At 49.1% G+C, this 19,809-nt stretch overlaps 1 protein-coding gene across 1 annotated transcript in view; it reads right to left on the minus strand.

Annotated features, from left to right (window-relative positions):
- Taf4 (TATA-box binding protein associated factor 4) overlaps positions 1-19,809 on the minus strand; it is an 81,331-nt gene that overhangs the window by 44,460 nt on the left and 17,062 nt on the right. Inside the window, exons 2-3 of the mRNA XM_012951428.2 lie at positions 4,402-4,568; positions 2,547-2,666 (exon numbers count right to left, since the gene is read on the minus strand). Coding sequence (XP_012806882.2) covers positions 2,547-2,666; positions 4,402-4,568 — 287 coding nt within the window. The remainder of the gene's footprint in view (positions 1-2,546; positions 2,667-4,401; positions 4,569-19,809) is intronic.

Genomic DNA, 19,809 nt, shown 5'->3' on the forward strand with positions numbered 1-19,809 from the left:
CCCAAGATTTGTTTACTTGAATAATCATGATGCAAATATTTGCTGATTTTTAAACGAGTCCTTTTCCAATTTATACTTCTAGCTGTCAACATTTCCTCCCTCCGGTTTAAACACTACTTTTTCACAACTTCTGAAGCTGGGAGCAAGGAACCTCTCTGGGACTAGAGGGCCGCCTGAGGCAAACCCTCAGCTCTCACAGGGCACTCAGCCCTGGCTAACGAAGGAAGCTGCCCAGCACTGATCTGCTTCCAGGCCTCTCCCACCACCCCAGGTTACTCCGACATTCAGAGGTGATGAGCATCTCCATGTGCCAGGCATGCATTGCCCTCGTGACTGGAAACCACCAAATAAGACTTCGTGTGAACAGAGCGTGAAGCAGCACACCAAGAGGTGGCCTCAGTAAGTGGAGACACCCAAGACTATCCAGGACCCGTGTCTCCCCCCAGGTGTTTCACCTCACCTCACTTGACTTCTATGGGCCCTAGGAGTGCACATCTCATGCTGAGAGGAGAATGTTGACCTATTTCAACAAATTTGTTATCACTAAGCATGACACAATTCACTACCTTCTCAGAAACCCCCAAATCAGAAAAACAGATGTTTCAATCAGCCAAATGCAGCACTGGCAGTTCCTACCAGAAACCCTACATCTCCCGGGCTCCTGGCACTCAAGTGCACAGACCTGTCTACAAGCCGTCAGCTACCTGAGGCAGAACCACTCTTCTGATGTTTGCACCCCAAAGGGAAGCATTGAGATGTACATACTCCAATGAGGGAGAAGAGTCCAACTGTGAGGCTGTCCTAAAGCCCACTACCCACCTCAGGTTCCCACTGAGAAGGAGGTGCCACACTCATCCACTGACAGGCTCTTATCTAGGCGCACGCAGCAAGGGCATCAGGGGCCAATGCTTGTCAGCGTCTACCTTTGTGCCTCTTTGCTTCCATATGCTCCCACCCCGCAAGGACCACTGCCCTAACCAGATGTGTCTCCCTGGCCAGCCCTTTCCCCACCCTGGACACCTGCATCCCCCTCTGCCACAAAGGAAGTAGCTGGCACACAAACTGTTCTCTTCTATGACTTCATAAGCCAGAGGCTGCACTTCAGGCACTGGCCTGCACTAGACCACAGTATGAAACACTCTCCCCTGTTGTGGCCTAAGAAACTATTTAAAAACAAACAACCCAGGGTTGCCTGGCTCGCTCAGTCGGTGGAGCACGAGACTTAGACTTAAAAACAAACAACCCCCAGCGCTCAGGAGGCAGAGGCAGACTGCAGCCAGTGTGAGGCAAGCCTGTTCTACACAACAAGCTCCAGGCTGGCCAAGTATGCACAGTGAGACCCTAATTCAAAAAAAAAAAAAAACAGAAAAAGGCTTAATATTTCGAGGAAGGTGCTGTATGGCTGCAGGCCACATGGAGGCAGTGTGGTCTGGAAGCAAGCAGAAGGCAGAGAGAGTGGGAAGCCAGCTGAACCTCCTTCAGCTCACCTACAAGCACACCACAGAAGACAGAGATCTCTGCACACCCAGAGCAAACACCATCCGGGACATGATGCTCATCACAAATATTTGATGGGGCCAAGGGATACAGTCACAGGCTCTCCTCATCACAGGCTCCCTGACCTCAGAACGCCATGTCAGATGTTAAAAGTGGTATCGGGCTGGAGAGCTGGCTTAGCAGTTAAAGGCACTGGCTTGCAAAGCCTGCCAGTCAGGGTTCAATTCCCCGGTACCCATGTAAAGCCAGATGCACAAAGTGACATATGCACCTGGAGTTCACTTACAGTGGCAAAAGGCCCTCATGTGCTCATTCTCTCTCTCTTATAAATAAGTAAATAAATATGTTAAAGTGGTATATGTGGTACAATGAGTGTCATGATATGTGCGTAGTATATACACATTGTATGTGCCGTGTGTTTGGTCAACAAGTCCCAGTAATTCTCCAGTCTCTTCCCACCAAGGCAGGAGAACTGAGGTTACAGACATGGGTGGCCATGCCCAGCAGTTTATAGGGGAACTGGGGAATGAGGCACAGGTTGTCTCAGGCCCTTCCAAGTTCTCTTAACCACTAACCCACTTCCTTAGCTTCATTGATATTTTATTCATTTGCAAGCAGAGAGAGACAGAGAGAATGGGCACATCAGGGACTCCAGTCACTGCAAGCAAACTCCAGACGCAAGAGCCACTATGCATCTGGCTTTACATGTGTACTGGGAAGTTGCAACCAGGTCATTTGGCTTTACAGGCAAATGTCTTAACCACTAAGTCATCTTTCCATCCCCCCAATGATATTTTTAATTTACTTATCATAAGAAGCTTTTACAGTGCTAGTGGTGTTAAAGTCAGTGTGGTTTTTAAAGAAAAGGATCTGTCCTGTATTTCCTGTTAAAGGAAAAAAAAAAAATCACGATCTGCATGGGCAGCCCTCCTCCTCAAAGTCAACTTGGTCCCCAATATAAAAACTCCTGAAGCCTAGTGTCTGCATCAAAGAAACCATGCTATGTCAACCCTGAAGCCCTGCCAATGAGCCATGCCATCACCTCTTACCTGTACTCCTGGGGAGCGCTGTAAGGTAGTAGTAGGCTGTACCGTGGTCTGAGCCTGAGACACTTGCTTAATAATGGTAGTTGGGGTCACCTGCCGTGCAATAATAGGTGTCCCAGGAGCCTGAAAAAGAAGTTAGGAGCTACTAAGGGAAAGTAACCCCCACCTTCCCCTACAAAACTAACTCTTAAACATGTAACTCATGCATTTAGGTGGGTTCAGTTTCCTCCCAACTCTCGAAGAAGCCACCCCAAGTCTAACACTTTCCAACCAAAGTAAAAGTGTATGATCAAAATTTAATAAATTTAGGCACTTGCCTGTGAAGCCTAAGAACCCAGGTTCAATTCCCCAGTACCCACATAAGCCAGATGCACAAGGTGGTACATGCGTCTGAAGTTCATTTGTAGTGGCTAGAGGCCCTGGCACATCCATTCTCTCTATCTGTCTCTTTCTCTCTCCCCCAAATAAATAAACAAACAAGTATCTTTAAAAAAAATCTTTACAGAATAACTTAAAAATATAATGGGCAGGCTGGAGAAATGGCTTAGCAGTTAAGGCGTTTGTGAAGCCTAAAGATCCAGGTTTGATTCCTCAGGACCCACATACAGCCAGATGCACAAGGTGACACATGCATCTGGGGTTCGTTTGCAGTGGCTGGAGGGCCTGGCACCCATTCTCTCTCCCTCCCTCCCCCCCTCTGTTTTTTTTTTTTTTTCTCTCTCTCTCTTAAATAAATCAATCATGGGCTTCTTTAATAAAGTCTACCAACAACAATCTTTAAAGGAAGCAGACTATTGGAAAGCCAGTCATGGTGCTCAATCTTGGGAGTTCTCCTGACCCACACTGAAAAGGGATGGAGACGCCTGGATTCTAGCCATGGGCCTCAAAAGGGAAACTCGGGGGCTACCAGGAAGAAGAGGTCCTGAGACCTGAGCCTGCTGGGAAGTGTGAGCACAGGTGCAGCAGTCGGCTGGGGAGGCTCAGCCCACCACCAAAGAGAATGTATGAGGCCGAGTGCACACTTCCTACTGGGGGCACAACACTGCAGACCTCAAGGGAGCTGTTCGGTGTCATTTCCGACGGGGACTCTGTCTGCCCACAGTGTGTGCATGCCCATATACAGGACAGAGGGGTGACCCCAAAGGGAGCGTGGACTTATCAAGATCATTGTGGCCATCTCTTTAGCTGCCAGCCAACTTGGAATGACACTGGGCAAAAGGCATGGAAAAAGGTGCTGGCAGGCACACCTGCTCATAAGTCCATGGTGCTAGACAAGAAGTGATGCACACTAGGAATGGAGTCCATCCTCCCCAATAGCACAGGGTCACAATCTGTGACTCCAAGGCTTGGGGGTTGGGGAGGCAGCATTGTGAATTTTCAAACTACCAGGTGACAGCTGTGGACACTCGCCAGCCTTGGCTTTATTCCATACTCCCAGCACTTCAAACAAGTTCAGATCTCATGGCAAGCTCAGAGCCGTAAGCTGTGTATCAGCGGGATCTGTCCTTTACATAGGAGGACACTGAATCACAGGAAGATGAACCCACAGGTGGTAACAGGGAAGGCCAGAGTTCAGCCAGGACAGCTGGCTCCATGTGTCTACTCTAACCCACTCAGCCAGGGTGTTAAGTACTGGCCACTAAGCCAGCTCCTCCAAGAGCAAACAGTAACAGCCAAGAGGAGAAAGACCAGAATTGTTGTCTCGCATCCTCTCTTAAGGGCCGGTCATATGGACATGTGGCACAAAGGCACCCACTCGCATGGAGCACACCTTTGCTCGAGCATCCCTCCAGTGTGCATGCTGGTGGGGAATAGGTGAGAGCCAGAGCCCTCCACGTCAGGCCATGCACGCACTCACCTGTACGGTGGAGATCTGGACAGGTGGAGCACCTGTGGGGGTTGCAGGACGGGGTGCCATGGTGCTCTGAGGCTGGGCCTGGGCATGGGCCTGGGCTTGCATCTGTGCCAGGGCCTGCTGAGGGATCATTAACAACTGCCCATTCTCACTCCGCACGAGGACCATTCCTGGGGGGACAAATGAGAGCTGGCGTCAGGATGAGCTCCCTGCTCCACAGGAGGAAGCCTGGGACCAAGGGGCCTATCAGCTCTGAGAGAAACCACAGGAGGCAGCAGAGCCCACAGCTCAGCAGCTGAGATAGTGCAGTGTGAGCACAGGAGGGCAGCCAGAGCCCTCACTCCTCTCACCGGCAAAGCCACACTCCATAACCACAGCTTCAACCCACATGACTGTCCCACAAGCCACGCTTCCCAGATGTGGAGGCCTGAGCAAGCACATAACCACCAACTTCCTGTCCTGTCCACACTCACTGAGTGGCAGGTGCCCCTCAGGGTACACCCCCGCTACCCATGAGCCTGCATGCTGGGCAAGCGCTCTGAGCCCACCCCCACCCCCACAGCTGTCTGTGCAAAGCACTGAAGTATGCCATAGTCCTGGGGTACTGCCTCTGCCTACAGGGCATGACCACTTCTACAGTACACAGGGCCATGTCTCCCTAGCCAGATGTTCCAGGTCATTCAAACCAAACAGCCAGTGAATGGTCTACTGCTCCTGTGAGGAGACCCCTCTGGTGAGCTGTGGGAGCAGTACGGTCCACAGGTGCCCAGGATACACAGTACACAGGCACTGTCCACAGCAACCAGGACAGGAAGGACTGGCCATTTCCCGTCCAGATTCTCCAGCAAGATCTTGGGAAAGCAAATTCTACCAGCCAGGTTGACTTTGACTTTGGCTTCCAAACCAGCACTTGTAACTTCCCAGGAGAGACAGTTGCACACACACCGCTCTTCACTCTCATTTCCCAGAGTAGTCTGACGCATGAGGGCTACGGACACCCTCAGCAGATGGCCTAGCCCCACAGCACAGTCCTGCTGGAAAGTGACACACATGCCAGCAGCTTCCACAGCCTCGCCTTCCCCTCACTGAAAACAGGAGGCTCAGTGAAGAAAGGAGGCCGAAACGCCCTATCGTCCTATAGTCTAAAAACAAACCCTGGGTTCTCCTCTAGGGGGAATAAGCTGGAACAACTGTACAAGTTCTGAAAGAGTCTCTGATGCTGTCAAGCTCTAGGTTCTTTCAAAATACATCACACTAAAGCCCAGCATGGTGGCACATGCTTTCAATCCCAGCACTCAGGAGGCAAAAGTAGGAGGACTGCTATGAGTTTGAGGCCAGCCTGAGACTACATAGTGAATTCCAGGTCAGCCTGGGCTACAGTGAGACCCTACCTCGGTGGGGGGGGGGGGGGTGAACACTACCAAGAAAAAGGTATGAGCCTTCTTCCTGGACTCACTAAATTCTTGATCAAAAAAGCGACAGTTTTGCCCAATATGAGAATGAGCCCCCCTCTAGACCATCCCTTTCAAAACAAACCAACAAGCAAAACTCAAAACTGAAAGAATTCACTCTACTGAAACCTTAACCCTGGGGCTCAAGCACTAATGGACCAAAAGCCTCAGAGGCTGTCAGAGGTATCACACTTGTTCAAACAGCATTTGCACAGGTTGCCCAGGTCGTGGGCTGCACTGCCACCAGAGGTGACTGGTAGGAGCAACAGAAGAATGAGATGGCCCCCACACTGGAATCCTACAACAACAGCCTGGTGAACACTCTGTGCCATCTTCTCGACCCACCATCCACTGCAATTCATTCCAAGACCCACCACTCACCTAATCATGAGCTCAAGCCAATGTACAGCATGCAGCACTGGGTCAAATGCGAGTTTTCCTTAGGAGCAACAAAACCAGAGCAACGCAACTCTGGAGTTATTAAACTGTCAGGCTCAACCACCACATGGCCAAGAATAACAGTGGCCACAGTTTACATCCAACTAGAATCTGCTAAACAGGCCAGCAATGACAAGATGTTACCTATCAGTTGCCTTTTCTCTTTAAAAGTTTATGGGAATTTTTCATATTCATCATATTCATCAAGCAGCTAAAAACTCTTAACATTTTGAACATATAAAAGGGGGAAGGTTAAGTGACTGAGCTGTATTACAGGCCTAGGATGAGGCCGCCTCCCTCATGGTCAGGGCCCATATGCTTCTTGGCACAGCCAAGGTAATGCATTTAGGGCAAAAACTGGAAACTGATTCACAAGTTCTGCCACACCAGGCTAGGTGGCCCACGCCTTTAATCCCAGAACTTGGGAGGCAGAGGTAGAAGGATCACCGTGATTTAGGGGGCCACCTTCAGACTACATAGGGAATTGCAGGTCAGCCTGGGCTAGCGTGAACCTTACCTCAAAAAAAGAAAGAACGAAAGAAAAAAATAAAGTTCTGCCAGAAAGTGAACACATGACTGTAAGCAAGTCTTGGGTATGAGCTGGTAAGTTGAGAAAATGCAGGGAAGTGGATACAGAGGAAAACACACAGCTATCAAGCCACAGCAGCTCTATGGAAACACCCCTTTTAGGCAGACCTGAGGTTTGCCCCTAACAAAGAGTACCCACAGCCATGGTCTGCACTGCCCTGGTTATGGTGTCACAGTCACCAGTCCTAACAAAAGAAAAAACAAGCACAGGCAACACTGAGACGACGCCTGCCATGCACAGATCTGTGACCACAGCACAGCTCTCATTCCACAGCTCATTTCACACAGCCAAGTGGGTGCAGCAGCCACCCATACAGCAGCAATGAAGTGCTGTTCAGTATCACACTGAGCAGCTTTTAAATACCATGCAGGTGGCATGTCTCTCCATGCAGCATGTGGTGGCCATCGTTCCTTCCTCCAGCCTCTCGTCTGCATCTGCATGACTGGCACGACTCATGAGCTGCTAGGGAAGGAGCAGCCACCCACCCTGAACACTGCCCCAAGATGGTCCCCCCCTCACCTCCTCACAAACACCACAGCCAGTAGGTATGGAAACTCATCCAGAGCTGCCTGGCCAGCCCATGGGGTCCCCCACTACAAATTCATCAGGGACTAACAGGGCTCTCCAAAGAAAGCTGGTCACCATGGCTCTATTCACCCAGCCTCCATTGGGAGGGAGAAGCGGAGGTGGCACATCCATACTCCATTGAGAACCTTGAGAATCAACTCCAACACGATGGGGAAGAGCAGGCCTGGCAGGCAGTGAACAGTGAAAGGAGGTCAGGAGCTGTGCAAGTAGTGCAAAGGAAAGTGCCTAACCACGCACAGCAATGACTGCAGGAAGCTGGAGGCTTGGACATGAGTCCGTGGCTGCAAGCCCACACCAGGCCTGGCACCCGGCCCAGGCCTCCCTCCCTCAAAGACATGACCCTCACTCACACCATCATGCAGAACTCTGGATGGCCCTCGGTGAGGCTTGCCTAGGACACGTAGTGTGAGGGTCCACCCTATCTCTGCATGTCCACTGTCCCTTGAAACATCTGCCCAGCCTTCCATTTCCAGCCCTCCAATCCTCTCAACTATAATCTTCATAGGCCCTGTTATTTTTCCACTGTGTTTCACTTTAAACAATTTTTTTTTTATTTCGAGGTAGTGTCTCACTCTAGCCCAGGCTGACCTGGATTCATTCACTATGTAGTCTCAGGGTGGACTCAAGCTCATGGCAATCCTCCCACCTCCGCCTCCTGAGCGCTGGGATTAAAGGTGTGCACCACCATGCCTGGCATAAACAGAACTTTTACAGCTTCATGTTCATATCTACTTGCTCGTATAACAACATGCCACTCTCCTCCGGGGCTCCAGAGTTCCTCCGTGCAACTGGAGCCAGCTCACAGGTGGCAAGTACTTCTCTGAGCCCAACACCAGACTGGCAATATGTCGCAGAGATTCTGTGTGGCCACGGTCGGTGTCACTGTAGAGTGTGTGTCTATCCCCGCTGCAAAGGACAGGCCTTTAGGAGTACAAGCTGGGGAGCTGGCACCCTATGTCCCCTCGGCCAGCGGGAGTCCCCTGGTCCAAAGGGTCTCAGTGCCAGCCAGCCCTTAAAGCTCAATCCATCATAGTGGAGACCAGCCCCCCTGACCTCTGGCTAAACTCTTCATTTAAGCTAGTATCACCCAGTTTCTCCAGCCATTCTAAATGAGGAGGCTCTCGGAGTGCCCCTGCAAGAACAGGCCTCAACCATCTGGGACAACCCTATTAAAATGCATCAGAATGTCTGATACCACAGCTAAAATAAACCAACAGGATGACCAAGTGATAGCCCAGGGCGCTCTATGGAAGGACACTACAGAAAGAAAGGAGGAGGTACGAAGCAGGGAAAGAAGGTACGAGAAATTCAGAGGACCCAATAGGAGATCAATGGAAACGCCAAAGAGCAGATTACAGAGTAGCGGTGTCCCGGGCAGGTACTAGTGGCAGGGCTCTGGCCATGTCAAGGCTAGAAAGAGAAGGTGAGTGCCAGGCCACACAGGGCTTCACACCACTGATCATTCCAGAGACAGACCAGATCACACACATGCCAGGGCTCTGGGATGGAGTAGACAGCAACACCCAACACACTCCTGAGCCAAGAGTGTAAGAAACATTTCAGATGCTCATCTCAGACAGGCTTTTTTGTTTGTTTTTGTTTTTCAAGGCAGGGTCTCACTCTAGACCAGACTGGCCTGGAATTCACTCTGTAGGCTCAGGCCACTATGTAATCTACTCTTTCTGCCTCTGAGTGCTGGGATTAAAGGCAAGTGCCACCACACCCAGCTTCAAACAAGGCATCTTCTAAAGAGGGCCATCACTGGGACAGGGGTGGGAGTTTAGAAGACCAAGACACAAAGCACACAGGACTGCATGCAAAGGAGATTTGCTCTGAGATGGGGGCGGAGATGTACATGACCAGCACCAGGAGAGTGCCAGCATCCCCAGAGGTCAGGCGGGCGGAAGCCTCCATACAACAAGCCTGGGCAGCAATCACAAGCCCTGAGTCGGCACAGGAAACACAGACTGAAGCCAGACGTGACTGGTGCACAGATCAGAAGGGTGAGGTGATGTGGGTCTGGGAGGTACAGACCCCCAAGGCTTCGAGGACAAAGATGTTGCTCACAGGCACAGTGAGCGCGGGCATGGTGACCTGTGAGGCTCAGTAGAAGGGCCTGCTTCTTCTCAAAGCAGGAGTTTGACTAGCTGAAGGGAGGCAGCGATCAGAGACAGGGCACCAAAGAAGCAACCCTGGGATGTCCTCAGGGAGCATGGTTGCCCACCAAGGAGCCCGGTGCTAATGACGTAGGGTTAACCTTAGCCACCCACAGACCTTCCCGGTTTCCAAACATCCTGGAGAGAATCCACATGACCAACCAAATGGATGCACATACACACACACCACCCAAATGCAGTCCTTCTGAACACAAACGGCCCTTCCTTCCCAGGTGCACTCATATTTATCACAGGAGCCTCTGTGCTATAAAGACAATGAAGCTATTTCAAGAGGAGACCTGCAAGCAGCCTCATCCTGAAGCCTCCAAGAAGCTGCTGAGTCCAGGCATGCTCCCCACAGGTAAGGGTCAGCTCTCAGCCACACCATCACCCCTGAAACATAGAGGGTGAAGACAGGGACAGCCAGCAGACTTGGCCCTCTGAGGATCCAGGGCTGCACAGAGGAAGAGCACAGCCCCAGGTGGAAATGCAACAAAAGACAGGTGAGCAAACAAAGAGTCCGGCAAAGAGGGCAGACTGCAGTGGGCAGCAGCAGGTGAAGTCTGGTGGCTTTACAGCTGTTTTTCCCTCTGTTACTGCACAAGGGGAGCCCTCCCAGGTATGTGAAGCAAGAAACATTCTGCTGTCACTGTTGACCACAACATGGTCACACTGGCCTGCAGATGCACACACAGTCCAATCAGCCTCACAGCCTGCAGAGCAGACGCAAGCAGGCCAGGCTCAAGTCCATACAGAGAAGCCAGGGACTACGAAAGCCAAGGACAGCCAAAACAACTTTGAGAAAGAAAGCTGGATGCCAATACAGCCTGTTTCCAAGACCTCAGAAAGCTCCAGCGACTGTGCAACAAGCGTCAGTAAGTCAGCACACTGCCCAGAGTGCAAAGGCAGAGCCAGACAGATAGACAAGCAACTAGTGGGTGAGGACAGGCAGAAAGCTTGTCTCCTCCATAATTGCGACCAGAACTCCAGCAGGATGACAGTGTATGACTTTGCTGAGGCAAGCCACACCGGAAGCATGGTCCACAGAAGAGGAAGGAGACAAGAAGACAACCTCCAACTCCAGCTGCTGCTCTCCCCAGACCCAGAAAACACACAGCTAGTGGGTGTGCTCCCAAAACACACAGGGCTGTCATTACTCAGAAAGAAAATGAAGAGTGGAACATATCTGCACAAACACCTCCCAAAGAAATAGATGGGCCACAGCAATGAAAAGATGCTCAGCATCTTAATTCCAGCACTCAGGAGGCAGAGGCAGGAGGTTCACCATGAGTTCCAGGCCACCCTGAGACTACATAGTGAATTCGAGGTCAGCCTGGGCCAGAGTGAGACCCTATACATCAAAGAAAAAAAAAAAGATGCTCAGCATCCCACACCAACATGGAAAGTCAGACTGAATCCGAGGTGTAGAGCTCTCCAAACCCAGTACAACAGCTGAGGGAGGAGGCCAAGCAGGATGCAGGTGACATGTGAGCACAGAACTCTCAGCCCCACATGAACAGAAGGGCCAGCAACCTCAGCATGGGGCTTCTGGGCAGTTCTGCACTGCAGGGGAGCAGAGACAAGAAGCCAACTGCAAGGCACCTGCGTGGTCTTCCACAACAAAACGAACACCAGAGGGGACATCCAGCCTGACGGTGCACATAAAGAGATGGCTCAGAAAGGTGTCCCAGGAAAGAGAGGTAATCAGGGCACCTGCTCATCAGAAGGTGCATCAATAAATCCAATGGGAAACTGGGCTTGGTAATGCAGGCCTGCAATCCAGCACTCAGGAAGTGGAGGCAGGAAGATCAGAAGTTCAAAATTGTCTCAGTTACACAGACAGTCTGAGGCCAACTGAGCTTCATGAGACTCTATGGGGAAGGGAGGGAAAGGGAGAGGAAGAGAGGGAAGGAGAATAGGAGGGGGAGGGGGAGGGAGGAGAAGAAGAAGGAAAGGATGGGAGGGAGGGACAGAAAAGGCCAGAGTTGGCCATAAGCTGAAGAAATTACTGCTCATACATAACCCTAAGGGCACCAGACAGACAAAATTCCTATCACCTACTCCTAGAAATGGCACCAAAGAGAACTGGCATAAAGACTTGAGCCACTTCCCAAAAGGATGGCCAAAGGCACCAGGAGGCACAGAAGGTGGCATAGGCTGAGCTCAGGACTGAAGCAGAGTCAACTACCCCTAGCCCTGGGGTACATAAGGAAGGAAGTAGGCACTACCCTTCTGCAACCAGCACTCACATGAACCAGAGCCAAGAACACTGAGAGAGAGCAAAGGACAAGCAAATGAACGCTCCTCCTGAGCTTACATATGCAAGGTCATGAAGTCTGGAGCAACATTTCATGACCGGCTGGGGTTCATCCTAGGAATGTATCAAGATTTAACTTTTAAAATTAAATGAATGTAGCTCACTACAAAAGGCTGAAAAAGAAAAGCCATACAGACTAAATTAAATACTGTTCAAGACAAGAACGCTCACCAATGAAGAACAGAAGGTGCTGGAAACAGTAGCCCATATTATACAGGCCTAGGTGGACATCTAACCCCAAGGTGATGGTGTTCACAGGTCCGGCCTTTGGAAGGTTAAGGGGTAATTAGGTGGGTCCTCAGGAGTGGGATTCGTGCTCTTTTCTTTATTGGAGAGGGAGGGAGAATTGGCCCACTGTAATAACTCCAGAAGCATGCGCCATCTTGTGCACATGGGTGACCTTATGCACAAGTGGTACCTTGTGTGTCTGACTTACATGGATTCTGGAGAGTTGAACCTGGGTCCTTAAGCTTCGCAGACAATCGCCTTGACTGCTGAGCCACCTCTCCAGCCCTCACCTCTTTCTTTCTTTTTTTTTTTTTTTTTTTTTTTTTTGAGGTAGGGTCTCACTCTAGCCCAGGCTGACCTGGAACTCACTATGTAATCTCAAGGTGGCCTCAAACTCAGTGATCCTCCTACCTCTGCCTCCCAAGTGCTGGGATTAAAAGCGTGCACCACCATGCCTGGCTTTCAACTCTTTCTTAAACAGACCCTAGCCTGCTCCCTTCCTCCCACCACATGAGAGCACAATGAAAAGGCAACCAAAAGCCAGTATACACCAAATCAGCTGGTGCCCTGATCTTGAACTGTCAGCTTCCAAGACTATGAAAAGTAAGTTTCTGTTGCTGCCAAGCCCCCCTCCCTCGACTATGGTATTTTGATCACAGCAAACTAATTGGCCTATGGCAAATAGGAATTCCTCAATCTAACAAAACCTACCACTAAAAAACTCAACACTGCCCCCTCAGATCACAAATAAGGCACACACGTCCCTTCCTATGACTATTGAGTGTGACACTGGAATAGACCATGCAGTAAGGCAAAACAAGAAATGGAAGAAAGAAAAAGAAAAAATGTAACAGGGGATAGAGAGATGGCTCCGTGGTTAAGGTGCTTGCCTACAAGCCAAAGTACTCAGTTTCAATTCCCCAAGACCCACATAAGCCAGATGCACAAGGTGATGCATGCGTCTGGAGCTCATCTGCAGTAGCTGGAAGTGCTGGCATGCCCATTTTATCTACCTCTCTCTCTCAAACAATAAATAAAATAAAGTATTTTTTTAAAAAAGAAGTAGAACAGAACAAAAGGAAGCCTCTATTATGACAATGTAGTCAAGTCTGAAGAAAGAGCCCAAGACATCTCAAGAAATTCATACGAACCAATGACTTCAGCAAAGCCACAGGATGTAAGGTCTGTGTTTTAAAAAGCTGGGTGTGGTGGCACACGCCTTTAATCCCAGTACTCAGGAGGCAGAGATAGGAGGATCGCCATGAATTAAAGGCCACCCTGAGACTACATAGTGATTTCCACGTCAGCCTGGGCCAGAGCAAGACCCTACCTCAAAAAGCCAAAAAAAAAAAAAAGCAGTTATATTTTTAAATACTAGCAATAAATCAATGGACACTGAAACATTAGAAGTACCATGTATACTGCATAAAATATGAATACTTAAAGATAAGAAAGAACACATAAGGCAGGCTGGAGAGCTGGCTCAGCATTTAAAGACACCTGCTTGTAAAAGCTGCTGTGTTCAGTGCCCTAATACCCACATAAAAAGCCAGAAGCACAAAGTGGCATATGCACCTGGAGTTCATTTGCAGTGGCAAGAGGCCCTGACATACCACACAGACATTCATTCATATTCTCTCACTCAAATAAATTAGTAAATGTTTCTTAAAAAGCATACATAAGAAGCCTGGCCTTTTGGCACACACATTAATCCCAGCACTTGAAAGGCTGAGGAAGGGGGACCACAGTGAGTTAAGAGGCCAGCCTGGGACTACAGAGTGAGTTCCAGGTCAGCATGGGCTACAGTGAGACCCTACCTTAAAAAAATGGTCTGGAAAGAGGCCTTAGCAGTTAAGGCACTTGCCTGCAAACCCACGTAAGCCAGATGTACAAAGGGACACACACATCATGAGTTTGTTTGCAGTGGCTGGAGGCCGTGGAGTGCTCATTCTCCCTCCCTCCCTCCCTCCCTCCCTCTCTCTCTCTCTCTAATAAATAAATAAAAATAAAATATTTTTAAAACATTTTTAAAAAGACATAAGCACTAAAAACTAAAACTATTCAGAGAACCTTGATTTGTTTTGTTTCTTAAGATAGGGTTTCAAAAGTGACTCTTTTGGGCTCACTGGCCAGCCAGTCTATCTAGCTCAGGACCACACACATTGTGCAATCCTTATGAAGACCACGCTCAGGAGTGCACACATTATACAGTCCTTATGAAGACCACACTCAGGAGTGCACACACCATGCAGTCATGAAGACCACGCTCAGGAGCACACACATTATTCAGTCCTTATGAAGACCACGCTCAGGAGCGCACACACCATGCAGTCCTTATGAAGACCACACTCAGGAGCGCACACACCATGCAGTCCTTATGAAGACCACTCTCAGAAGCGCACACACCATGCAGTCCTTATGAAGACCACTCTCAGAAACGCACACATTATACAGTCCTTATGAAGACCACGCTCAGGAGCCACCACACCATGCAGTCCTTATGAAGACCACGCTCAGGAGCGCACACATTATACAGTCCTTATGAAGACCACGCTCAGGAGCACACACACCATGCAGTCCTTATGAAAACCACGCTCAGGAGCCCACACATCATGCAGTCCTTATGAAGACCACGCTCAGGAGCACACACACCATGCAGTCCTTATGAAGACCACGCTCAGGAGCGCACACACCATGCAGTCCTTATGAAGACCATTCAAAAGCCTCTTGCAATAAAGAAACCTGCTGCTTTAAAAAAAAAAAAAGCCCACATATCAGGTACTATTCATAAAAATCACACTTGTGAGCCACACACCATATAGTTCATATGAAGTCCATGTTAGAGTCCACACACCATGTAAACCATACAAAGACAGGAGTCTACTCATCATGTACTAGTACAAAGGCCATGTTCTTGAGACCACACAACACATACTCCATACAAAGGCCATGTTCAAGAGTCTACACACCATGTAGTCATTATAAAGATCATGCTCAGGGGCTGGAGAGATGGCTTAGTGGTTAAGGTGCTTGCCTGCAAAACCAAAGGACCCAGGTTCAACTCCCCAGGTCCCACATAAGCCAGATGCACAAGGGAATGCATGCATCTGGAGTTTGCAGTGGCTGGAGGACCTATCATGCCCATTCTCTCTCTCTCTCCCCGCCCCTTTTGCTCCCCTCCCACCTGCCTATTTCTCTTTTTGTTTATTATTTTTATTTATTTGAGAGTGACAGAGAGAGAAAGAGGCAGAGAGACAGAGAGAGAGAATGGGGGCGCGCAGGGCCTCCAGCCACTGCAGACGAACTCCAGATGCATGCGCCCCCTTGTGCATCTGGCTAACGTGGGTCCTGGGGAATGGAGCCTCGAACCGGGGTCCCTAGGCTTCACAGGCAAGCACTTACTTAACCACTAAGCCATCTCTCCAGCCCCCCACCTGCCTATTTCTGTATCTCTCACCCTCTCTCTCTCTCTTTTTCTCTCTTTCCCACCCCAAATTAATAAATAAAAATACAGTATTTTTAAAAAGTCATGCTCAGTGTTTTGTAAACTGAGAGACACTGCTAAAGTATAATCACTGAGATCCGAAGTCACGGTGCTTTGCTACCACAACGAACTTGCACACAGCTGGGCATACTGCAGGAGCTTAGGCGTGTGTTTGTGGGAGAGAAACGGGGCCAGTGTCTTTGATAAAAATAAATAAATAAATAAATCAGAAAAAAAGTCATGCTCAGAAACCCTACACAAAGAAACCTACCTCAAAGGAAGTAGACAGGCAAGAACCAACATAAAGGTGGTCAACTGACCTCCACACGCAACCTGCACAGGCTGGGGGTGAGCCAGCCAAGAATGAATGCAGACACCCACACACACACAGCACCACACATCATCCCCTCATCCTCCACAAGAGCTCTGCAGATGGGCTCAGAAGGAAGCATGGTGGTTAGACCTAATGGAAGGCCTTTTCTGGGCCCTGGAGGGTCACTGGCTCCTGGGTGAATGATGAAACAAAGCACCTTCGCCACCTTGCCCACAGGGCCCCAGCTGGCATTGGCATCCAGCTCAGCTAGTTCATGCCTTCCTTTCATACTTACAAACGCTCCTGATGGGACAGGGAACTGCCTGCACCCTAGCCTGGTCCAAGGACAGGTGCCTTAGTCAACCCACCATCCCTCAAGGGTTCACCTGCTAAGAAGCCTGTCACCTACTGGATTGGCCTCAGGGCACAGACTTCTCATGGGGTCCCTACCCAACACCAGTTCCATAAAGCCACAGGATGAGGGACCTACCCCACTCCCAGGAGTTCTGATGTCCTGCAAAGCACACCCACATCTAACCTGGTTGCACCCACCAGCCAACTTCCTGCCACTTGCACATGCAACACTTACGGCCGTGTCGAGCACCACCTCAGGAGGATCTAGGGTACATCGTTATTGGCTCAGTCTCCTTCCCCACATGCTAGTGACCTCCAAAGCCCCATGGTCTCCAGTAATCCCCCTTGAGGGCTGGCCATTCACCTCTTACGCTTCCCATGCCTGACCAGAAACCAAACACTTCATATAAAAGCCATAATCCCACAATGATGGTGCGGGGGGAGGACAGGGAGCACAGGGAGAGCAGCACAGCTACATCCGGGAAGGAGACCCTGCCACAAATGGACTGCGAAGCAAGGACCTGCCCCAACACTGTCACTCCCACATGCGTGCAAACGCACAAAAATAAATCACTTAAAAAAAAAAAAACAGTTTAGAACTGGAGGGATGGCTTAGTGGTTAAGGTGTTTACCTGCAAAGCCAAAGGACCCAGGTTCAATTCCCCAGAACCCACAATAGCCAGATGTACAAGGGGGCACACGTATCTGGAGTTCGTTTGCAGCGGCTGGAGGCCCTGACACACACATTCTTTCTTTATTTCTTTCTTTCCCCCTCTCTCCCTCTCTCCCCCTCCCCCCCCCACACACACTCACTCTCTCTTAAATAAATAAAATATATTTTTTAAAAAATCTTGGACAGTGGAAATGTTTGAACATCACTGGGATTTAGTAAAACTATGGGGACATTTAAAGTTGGATGAATGCACTGCACTTTATATCATGATGGCTATCAGTTTATGGGGGCCAGGGGCGGGATGTGGTGGTTTGATTCAGGTGCCCTCCATAAAGTTAGGTGTTCTGAATGCTAGGTTCCTTGCTGATGGAGATTTGAGGATTAACGCCTCTCGGAGGCAGTGTATTGTTGGGGTGTGCTTATGAGTATTATAGCAAGTTTCCCCTTGTCAGTGTTTGGCATACTCTCCTGTTGCTATTGTCCACCTGATGTTGGCCAGGGGACCACCCTCTGTTCATGCCATCATTTTCCCCTGCCATCATGGAGCTTCCCCTCAAGTCTGTAAGCCAAAATAAACCCTTTTCCCCCCACAAGCTACTCTTGTTCAGATGATTTCTGCCAGCAATACGACTTGACTGCAACCGTTGCCCATCAGAACAAGACAGTAATACCACAGGCTTGGGTTGCACGACACTGAAAAATTAAGCTGGAACTGAGTTGGAAGCCCCTTCCTGTTGACTAACTGTTCAGGATACTGGAAAGAGGCATGGAAGCCATTTTGGGAGAAAAATCACCAACAGTCTTACCCAGCGGTGGGTCCTACAAACTGACCAGCCAGGCCAAGTATACCAACTGGTGTAATGGTGGCATGCCTATTACAGGGGAAACCAACAGCTCTCTGATTGAATTTGAGGCCTGCTCCAAAGGAAGGAATTCATGCATGGTACTGAAAAGTCTATGGTTGGTGAGGTTATAAGACCAAGGCAAGAAACTATTACTGTTGTCTAGCTAAATGGATACATTGTGCCCATCAAACTGCTCTCTAAATATGGGTGCTTATGCCCATATATTAATTCTACTCTCACTTTTGGTTAGAAAAGCTTCTCTTTTCAGATGGTGGTGACCGCTGGAATGACTCAAAACTTTTATCAAAGTGTTGAGAAGAAATGATGTGGTGTATCTAGCACTAAGTGAGACATCTCTATCACATCCTCCAAGGCTCAGGGACAACTGCAGAAAGGTGACAAACAGAATACAGGAGCCAAAGGAAGGAGAGGACTGTAATACTGATTTCCAGACACAAAGGGGCAGTGGTATTCATGATCTTACAGTGGCTAACATCACCTACCAAAGACCTGCATAATAGAAGGGAAAGGGGCTGAAGAGATGGCTTAGCAATTAAGGCAGTTGCCTGCAAAGCCAAAGAACCCAGGTTTAATTCCCCAGCACCCACGTTAGCCAGATGCACAAAGGGGCACATGTGTCTGGAGTTCATTTGCAGTGGCTGGAGGCCCTAGCACGCCCATACTCATTCTCATTCTCATTCTCATTCATTCTCTCCCTCTCTCTCCTCCCTCTTCCTCTCTAATAAATAAATAAAAATGGAAAAGGTTTTAATAGGAGGGGAAAATGATGACATTGAAATAGAAAAGAGGGGCTGGGCAGATGGGTCAGTGGTTAAGGTGCTGGTCTGCAAAGCCTAAGGACCTGGGTTTGATTCCCTAGTACTCATGTAAAGCCAAATACACAAGGTGGCACATGCATCTGGAGTTTATTTGCAGTGGCTAAAGGCCCCAGTATGCTCATTCGTCCATCCTCCCTTAAATAAAGAGGATATATTTGGATATATTTTTATTTATTTATTTGAAAGAGGCAGAGAGTAAGAAAGAGAGAGGAAGAGAATGGGCACGCCAGGGCCTCCAGCTGCTGGAAACAAACTCCAGACACATGCACCCCCCCTTATGCATCTGGCTTAGGTGGGTCCTAGAGAATCGAACCAGGATCCTTTCTTCACAGACAATGCCTTAACCACTAAGCCATCTCTCCAGCCCAATAAATAAAATATTTTAAAAAAAAAATGGCTGGAGCCGGGCGTGGTGGCGCACACCCTTAATCCCAGCACTTGGGAGACGTAGGAGGATCACCTTGAGTTCAAGGCCACTCTGAGACTCCATAGTGAATACCAGGTCAGCCTGGACCACAGTGAGACCCTACCTTGAAAAAACAAAAATAAATAAATAAAATAAAATAAAAAATATGGCTGGGATACCAGGCATGGTGGCACATAACTTTAATCCCAGCACTCAGGAGGCAGAGGTAGGAGGAATGCCATGAGTTCGAGGCTACCCTGAGACTACATAGTGAATTCCAGGTCAGCCTGAGCTAGAGTGAGACCCTACCTCAAAAAAAAATAAAAGAATGTTTACTTCCAGATGCACAAGGTGGCACATGCATCTGGAGTTCATTTGCAGTAGGTACAGAACCTAGCATACCCATTCTCTCTCTCTGTTTCAAATAAGTAAAAAATAAAATCTTTAAAATATATATATGTATATGTATATGGCTAGAAAGATGGCTTAGCAGTTAAGGCATTTGCCTGCAAAGCCAAAGGACTTCAGTTCGATTCCCCAGGACCCACGTAAGCCAGATGTACAAGATGGTGCATGCGTATGGAGTTGGTTTGCAGTGGCTGGAGGCCCTGGAGCACCCATTCATATCCCCCCCCCCCAGCCCTCTCTCTCTCTCTCTCAATTAGCCTGGGCTACAGCAAGACGCTACCTTGAATAAACCAAAAAAATAAAAATAAAAAAACAGGAAGGA

This window comes from Jaculus jaculus, chromosome 8 (assembly GCF_020740685.1).
Source record: "Jaculus jaculus isolate mJacJac1 chromosome 8, mJacJac1.mat.Y.cur, whole genome shotgun sequence".
In the NCBI taxonomy this organism is placed as follows: Eukaryota; Metazoa; Chordata; class Mammalia; order Rodentia; family Dipodidae; genus Jaculus; species Jaculus jaculus.